At 35.9% G+C, this 8,847-nt stretch overlaps 1 protein-coding gene across 1 annotated transcript; it reads right to left on the reverse strand.

Moving 5' to 3' along the window:
* Window positions 1-508: 508 nt before the first annotated feature.
* Window positions 509-2,726, reverse strand: LOC128156491 (BTB/POZ domain-containing protein KCTD12-like). The gene has a single exon (XM_052818663.1). It carries the CDS (start codon window positions 1,735-1,737, stop codon window positions 946-948), a length of 792 nt encoding a protein of 263 aa, XP_052674623.1. The 5' UTR covers window positions 1,738-2,726; the 3' UTR covers window positions 509-945.
* Window positions 2,727-8,847: the final 6,121 nt, after the last annotated feature.

Genomic DNA, 8,847 nt, shown 5'->3' on the forward strand with positions numbered 1-8,847 from the left:
GAACCGCAGAATTTTACTTTGCATCTTTTCCCACGTGGTTAAGATATCAGAAGGATCATCCAAAATCAATTTCGTCAATTTTCCATTTAAATTCCATTAAGCCAAGCAAACCAGGAGGTTTTCTCCCGAAAACTTGGCGTGCAGAGCCCGAGTATAAAGTTTAAAAGCTATATGCACATCATTTAGACAAGTGCATCCATTACAGCTTCAAGATGGCCTGTAATAGATGTACTCGAGCATGCAATGACTAAGTGACGAGCACATGAAAATTTAATGCTTTAATTGAAAAGTATCAATTTGTTAGCATCTCGATCACAGTTCTTATAAGACTTTGTCCCAATAATATTAGCGCTTATTGATCTTCTAGCATACTGGCATGGAACTTTCGCCTAACACTGGAGTAATGCTGGCAATCAACATATACAGGGTCCACAACCTTGCTTATTTAAGAAAATCATGAAATTTCCGAGGTATAACATGTATCGGCACAATAAGAATCGATACCACATTTACATATTAAGGTACTTTATTTTCCAATACGAGCTAGGTTTCCATACAATCTCGTGCATATGATAAATTGACAAATCATTATTGAATGCATGATCTGGTAACGTACAGTGCTTTTTATCAGCAACAAAAAAGGCCAGATTTGTCAAGATAAATCTAATACATTGACGATTTAATTAGCAGACGACATAGGCTTCCGTCTGATTAAAATGAATCTATCACAGACAGCAGATGCTAGATATTAATATCTGCGACAATCATCCGGAAATCAGTACCTCATCGCCAACAATCGTTCTGTCCGAGGGGAATTAGTATCCAATTGTTCGCACACACATTTTTTTTTATAAACTCACATTATAGAAATAAAATCACATTAAAATTGACATAGCTTCGATGACACTTTTTTAAACAGTAAGTAAAAGTTCGAACTACTTTATTTTATCTTCTCTCAAAAATAAACTCATTGTAGTGCTGCCAACGAGCCTCCTCCGTATCCATCCCTGCTTTCACCTCCCCGGCGTTGTTTGTGCCCGAGCCACAGGACCCGACCATTTTGAAACCCTCGTCGGCCAACATGTCAAAGGCTTGTTCCAGAAAATTGTGCTTCAAGAAAAAGCGGACAGTGTATCTGTCCGACTCACCTCGGTCTGGGTCGCGGCTTTCGTTCAGAGTATCCTTGAATACTTCGCGACAGATGGAAACCTTTCCACAAATAATGATACGACTCATTTTACGAAATTTGACGTCTGCTAATCCATCGCGACCAAATGCAAAAGTCCCTCTGTATCCAACCGTAATATAACCGGGTGTCTTCCCTTCCATACTGACGGGTGAAATGGAATTACTGTTAGATATAGGCGGAACTTTCGAATGTTGAAGTTGTCCAAGCTTAGGTGGGGACATAATTGCAGAATTCAACATCTTCACTAAGTTGGGGAGTTGATAATATTCGGCCTCTTGTTTGAGTCTTTCCTTTTCGTGAAAATTTTCCGGTAAAACGATTTTCTGGTTTCTGAGATAGTCAAGAACGTATCTGAATAAGACCCCATCTCTGTCAATAAAGTATTTACCTTTCGAGTCCTTCGCAACTGTGACCTTGGAACTGCCATTGAATATCTGTCCCAGCAAGGACTCGCCTTCTCTTTTGACGGTGGCCAAAGCCGTTGTGTAGAACACACCACCGATATTTAACTCCAAAATATCTGGAAAGGACTCTGCCGAATCAGACATGATGTATATGTGCGGAGATGGACACTATTTCTTCATTGAATCAACGGAAATCAATTCTCCTTTGACCACTAACGGTCTCTTCGCAATCCCTGGGTTAGTATAATCGTGAAAAGGCCAAGAGAATAATTATAACCCTACACCATTGATTTCACCTCCAATTCTACTTGACGGTTCATTCAATATTAAGTTTCACACTCTTCACCTTTGATTTTTTTAACCGGAAACAAAACTACATGAACACAAAATTTTAAAGTCTGAATTTTCTTCCTTGATGTACGATACTTTGCTCGTTAAAAGTCAACCTATAGTTGAGGTCTCAGCGAGATATCACATTCGTGGATGCTGTTGAATAAGCAGAAAGCATTCACATTTCAAATGTATTTTTGATACACCTCGACGCAATTATAGATATGTTAATACAGATTCTGGCGTATCCAAGACTACAGTTTTGACTAGGGCGCCGTCCAATCAAATTAAAGTATTGATAGAGTAAGGTCCCTGCTTAAGTATCGATGGAGAATGTCAATCACTCACAAAATATAATGCATATTCACCGAAGATTCACTCCTTCTCACCCCGTTCACGGATTATTTTACTTCCACCAATCAATAAACATAGATTGTCCATCGATTTCAGCAACAGCAGCAAAATCAGCGAATGTTGTTACAGAGCACTCAGATAATCCCTATGTTTACACTTCCTACAGAACGTATGTTGAAATCTCAAGCAAACAGGGCTAAATATTTTCTAGACTCTCTCTCTCTCTCGCCCTCTCTCTGCAAAAAAATCTCACCAATCCACATGAAGTACGTTCACAAGGTCTTCCGTGTTCCTTCGGAGAGCCTCTTTCCTGTGCACAGATTGCTGAAATATTTCTTATTTCCGGCAGGGGTTATGAATTAAGAGGACACACAACAACATTCGATGGAGAAAAAACTTTGTTTTCTATCATAGGTATCATTTCTCCCTGCAAGTTATTATTCCCTGTGTGAGTGCGTGTTTACGTGTGCTCATCCGTCACGTGGTCAAGATAAAGGATAAGAATTTCTTCATGTTTTTTTTTTTAGCAAATCCGATCTTTCAAATATGATTAAGGAGCATATTTTTCATCTGTAAATAAAGATCTTCACTAGCTAAATGCTTGATCAATTGCATATGAAAATTTTGCTGCACACGAGGTATTTAAGTTTAAGTTGATAGCTTGCAAATTTAGATAGCTTACATGAGAAGCTTTAAGTGGACGCGGCCGACTCTCAATACTAATGTCAAAGTGTGGGACACATTTTATACTTATACGTTTGTTGGATATTACTCTCAGTGTAAACTCATACTCTATCAGCGGGTGACGCTTTTCATCGGAGCCTTGTGAATGTCACAGCCATTTCATTTCGTTGGACAAATTAGCACACAGTATACGATCCTTTATTCATGTAATGGAAAAAATCTTACATTATTTGATACATCTTTAACTTAACCTTGTGAACTTCTTTCATTTGGGTTATTAACCCTTACTGGCATACTTCAATATGAATTGTAAACCCCCTATTGATGAGCATGTATCTTTGATTTAAAAAAAAATCATAAAATTTAATATTTAAAGTCGTGCATGGCGATTGTTTTTATTTTTTAGTGAAATCCGAATCTCTTTAATTCCTTATGAATGCTACTCTTAATGCTGATTTAACATTAATTTTATTTATGACAAAGAATTTAAATATTTCTGACCAAACGTACGAAATCTTCAGTAAAACTGCTGGTCTACTTTACATGTGAGCAAAACAGTCTTAAAGGGAATTTTAACAACATGTCGATTGATTGAGAAATATATGTCAGTCGATATCAGCAATATCTACAAGCATGCAACTCCTTTTTGCAGTTTTATCTAGCTTCCTTGAAAACATTTGTCAGATCAAGCATTGTTCACGTACATATATTTATGTTTTGTTGAAACTTTTATCAGACACAACAAGGAAAGTATATTAAATCTGTGATCATTTGTCACGTTCTAGAGAAATGATTTTTTTGTCGTTACTTTTAAGGCTTTTTTCGACATATGGACGCTGTGCAGATATTCAAGGATATAAAGATATAAACCACAAGGAAACAAATAAATAGATTATGACATAACTCGATAGTTGTTTTGTTAAAAAGACATCAAGATGTCTACATGAGTATTCATACTTTTTCATCTGATATCACATAACAACTAAAAATGTCAGAATATTTACCGTCTTGCGGAGTTTAAGTCGATGAACAGCTGGGTTTTTGAATTGTTTATCATTAAGATATAGATGTACCGGGTGGGTTCAATATTAGCTTTAATCTGACGACAGAACACTTTTGCAATGAATGATAGTATTAATACTAACCAACTGAGTTGTACCTACACTTATCAATTCCTGCATATAATAATCAAAAGTCTTATAATTCTGAGTTTTGAAGACAAAGCGAGGTTTCAATCATCCAAAGCATTCTTGTATTGTAAAGTGACATCTGTCTTTTCTCAATTTCCACTATTCTTTTCATGTAGAAAGAGAGAGGCAGGAAAGCTACATGTACGAAGCAAATGCCATTCCTATTTACTGTTACAAACGTACATTGCTGACCGATTTTCAAAACTACTTTCATTGCCATTTGATCTAGGAAAAAATAAACGTTGCATATCTGTGAAAAACAATAATGGGCACGACTTTCTGATTTCCTAGGTAAATTTGGTTCATTGGGTGTGGGTGTGGTTTTCTTCTATGAATGCTGACATAATCAGTGTCTAGAACCTTTATAGTTTTCTCTATCCAACTATTAGGGGGTGGGGGTGTCCGACGGTCATTCGTGTTTGCTTGATTGGGGGGGGGGGGTCTGTTCTGGACCCCCTTACCCCCTTCTAGATCCACATGGTACTCACTTTATCCATGATTCACACCAGTATAATTACCACATTGTGTCTTGCACTGCAACTGCCCTCTCTCTGAATATACATATTCTATTCAAAGGTAACCCGACTTCTAAAAGATGTGTGTGAATGCGTAGACCGAATTACCATCAAATTCCTTGCTTTCAAGTATTTATTATCGTAAAGCCTTTCCGTTTATATCAATTATATAAATTTGTACACCGGAGTTTGTGATTAAGGGGAAGCAAATGTGGGCTATTAGTCTTCCCAGGGATTATTTACAGCACAGGGCTAATTAACGAAAGGTATTTGTGTGCCTGTTTTACAGATTGCTTAAGCATTTTATGTTTATCCGGGGTCTCTTCTTCTAACTTTCTTCCTAGATGAAAAAATTATAGAAAAAGAACTCCAAAGGGGAAACAAGCTTTATTTTGTTGTTATCGTGTCAAAGATTATTCTTTTAATTATATATTTAATCTTTCGTTGGTCGTAACATAAATAAAAAGTGGAAATAAGTAGCAAAACGTGACAGGAATGGTTCTCGTTCTTGCTCCCAATTGTTTCCATCTTGATATCCAATGTGAACGGTGTGTTTATGAATAGGAGGAAAAAAACAATCTCTAACGTCTGTGTGTACATTTGCTTCGACATTGCATTGTGTTTTCTTTTCACTGGTTAAGCAGAAAATAGTTTTAAGCAGTATAGCCATGGGGCGACCTCGCATCAATTGCATGACAAAAGTTCATCAGGAGGCAACTGAGGCGGCCCATCAATAAATGAGTTTGACAGATACAACTAGGATACAGCTATTTAAAACAATACTAAATATTCATCATGGAGACTTCGATCGTGTAAAAGAATTCCCCGCAGGTCGATTACCACTTCTTTCATCGAAAATGGAACAAAATGTGAATCTTCCTTTTTTTTGTCTGAAACATTTGGCGAAACAATTTTTTCCCTCAATTTCATCGTGTTTCAAAATTAGGACAAAATTAATCACTTAATTCCTCCATAAGTCTGCATTTCCCTTATTTACACAGATTTGTTATCAGTTCACAGGTTTGTCTTAATGGGTTTTACGTCGAGAACAGAGCATGAAATTTTACAATTAATTCTTAATGTTTCGATGCTATTATGTGTACAAGTCTGAGTGAGAGATGCCTTTCTTCCACAGACATCATGGACACAGAGGCGAATAAAGCGCTTCTTTCCTCTTTTATTTTCTAAAGAACCTCCTTATATAGCCATGGGGAAATAGTTTTAAAGATTATGAATGTATATATTTTTTCCCCACAGACGAAGCCAATTTTAAATGGTATGCACACTATCGGATAAGGTATCACACCAGTAATTGTTTTCACTGTATAGCACTATAGAGGGAAAAAAATTCTTAAAAATCAGTTTGTATTTCTCATGACAAAATATTCGGAGGAAATGTTATTTGTTACCTATCTCATCAGCTAACACCATAAAAAGGGCAAGCGGTACGACATTTTCTCAAAATATCTAGCTCCAAACAGGTCTACCCTCAAAACCACATGTTTTCCGTTTGTATGTAAACAGACTGCACACTCCCCAGGAAGCTGCTGCATGTGCCCTGAAAAAAGTAGTCCCTGTGAAAAAAGATCATCATCTAACAAAATACATGAAATATTCTTCTCAGTGGTATAAAAAAAATTTAAAACTGACTAAAGGAAAATGTAAAAATGCACTCAAGAAAAAAAATAATTCTGAAGTATATATGGGACTACAATTGAGTTCTCTAAGTTCATTTTGATTTGTCGATTACCGGTGTGATACCTTGAAGCGAGACTGTAAACTTGGATATATCTGTGTGTTGCATTGAACGGAAAATAATATGTGTACGTCGTATATTTTCAGCAATATTTCTAGATCTGGTATTTTTTTTTTTGTTTTTATGGGGAGTCTTTATCAGGGCGAAGAATATTGAGCGAATATCAACGTATATACAGCTGTAAAATCCGGCAACGTGGTAATTTTCGCGTTTACAGTATATATTAACCGTAAGATTAATTGAAGAATACTGTAAATTGCATTATTTCTTTTATAAAATGAATATCATGGTTTAAGTTTAATATGTTATTTCACAACAAGTAACAGTTAAGAATATTAGTATATTCAATTTGGTTTAACACTATTAGAATACTCTACACCACTGCCTTAGCATTGATAATTAAGGGCAATTGCATAGTATATGGATGAACATCTGGGTAGTGAAGTAATTACTGCATCATTTTGCGATGTTTTGCCCAGAATTCATTGGGATAGAACCAAACTACCCAACCGTATTGGATCAAGTTGTTCTCTTTATATATATATATATATATATATATATATATATATATATATATATATCTGTTTATGTAACGCATTCTAAATAGTTAACTTAGCTCATCTTATTCATATACTCTTAAAGTGTTTTGTATAATTTGGTAAACAGAATGAATCAACGGAGAATCCATTTTTTCATCAATTACTTTTATCCTCCTGCAAAGTAAATATTTTGCTGAATGATTTATTAGAGTGTCACATTTCAGTTATTCTCTCTGAATGTGCGCTGTCATAATTGGATATTTTCAATATTAGAAACAAATTAGTCAGTCATCTTAGATCAGTTTTCTTCAGGAGGCTGAACACGTTACGCAAAATTAAAATCAGATAAAGTCGACGTCCACTGTACGAAATACTATATGAGGTAATGTAAATAACACAATCTCGGCGGGGCATGTTTTCTTATGTCATTATTCGTTATTTCCTTTCGTTTTTATATTGGTCCTCTGCCCTTCAGTGAGTAACCGTCTCGCGAGTCTAATGATCTTCAAATGTTGCTAATTTCTTTTTGCAATGATGTGCTAAAAATGGAAGAAGCGGAAACAATCTGATTTGGTTTCTTTGCAATTTGACATAGAGTCTCTATCTCTTTTGCAAATTGTTTGCCATTATCGACTCCGTTTTTTTCTTTGCTTCCTACGATCATTTGTTATATGAAAATCATCCTCTGTGATCTGTAACGCTTTGGTTTGGTATATGAGTACAAATTCTATTTCGCGGCGTAATTTACTTGCGCCTCTTTGCTGCAGGTTATTTGTAAGCACTACTTTGTTTTTGTCCGTATCCCTTTGCTTCATTTAAAAAAAAAAACAAGTATTCTTTGATTAACCGTCACAAAGCTGTGCACGTTAATTTACTAGGTTAATAAAAGAAAGGCTGTTTCGCTCTTACGGTGTCGATCGTCTTCATTGTCAAGGCTTTTTTTAATGATTCTTCTGGAAAAGAAAACGCCTCGAAGGAGTAAAACTAGCGAAGTGCTTGTGATGAGCCTCTAAACTGAAAAGACCATTATATTGTTAAAGAAAAGTTTGGTGCATTAATAGGCTCAAGCACTGCAACATGAAAGCCAAAGCAAATTAAGTGAAAGTGATAAAGGATTAGAAGGTCGTATTAACACGAGTGGTACAACACAAGTAGGTCTCATTAACTTCTAGTGCCGCCGTTTACAGCGTGTTAACCCTCTAACAATTATAATTTTACAGTTTCTGTTTTCTGGTGATTCTGGCTATGAATGGAAGGACACACAGTTTCAGTTCAACAAAACATAGAAGCGTAGTCTCATACACATTTGTTGTTTTTTTTCCCCCAAATTCATTTAACAAAATTAGAATGCTAATTGCTATTTCTTTTTAGATGATATGATTTATCCGAAGTTGAGACTCTTAGTTTGGTCTAATAATCTCTCACTACGTTCGTTCGAACTTAAAACAGCTTACAGTGCCACGTCACCGCATGGTCCTACTATTTATATAATCTGATCACGTGGCCCGAAATCTATTCGAGTACGTATTAAACCCCATTATTTTAAACATGCATTGTATATAATCTCGTATCGTTTATATATTGGTATCAGTCACTAGTTCACAGTTAGCTGAGTACTGTAGTACTATAGTACTTTGCGGTTATCAGCATTAAAACGAGTCGTACAAAGTCTCAGTCAGAACACCGTCCAAGATTTGGTTTCCTGTGGTGTAATCGTAAGAGTTGCTTGCTTCGCCATTGTAATGAAGTACCATTCCTCATCTCCCATGACACATGTATATTCGTATTACTAGATGAACATTCTACCTATCTGTCAAAGTCAGAGCAGATTTATAACGTGTTATTATCAAACATACATCAATCGATTTCTCTCCGTCTAGTAATAG

The sequence above is a fragment of the Crassostrea angulata genome, chromosome 7 (genome assembly GCF_025612915.1).
Source record: "Crassostrea angulata isolate pt1a10 chromosome 7, ASM2561291v2, whole genome shotgun sequence".
Taxonomy (NCBI): Eukaryota; Metazoa; Mollusca; class Bivalvia; order Ostreida; family Ostreidae; genus Magallana; species Magallana angulata.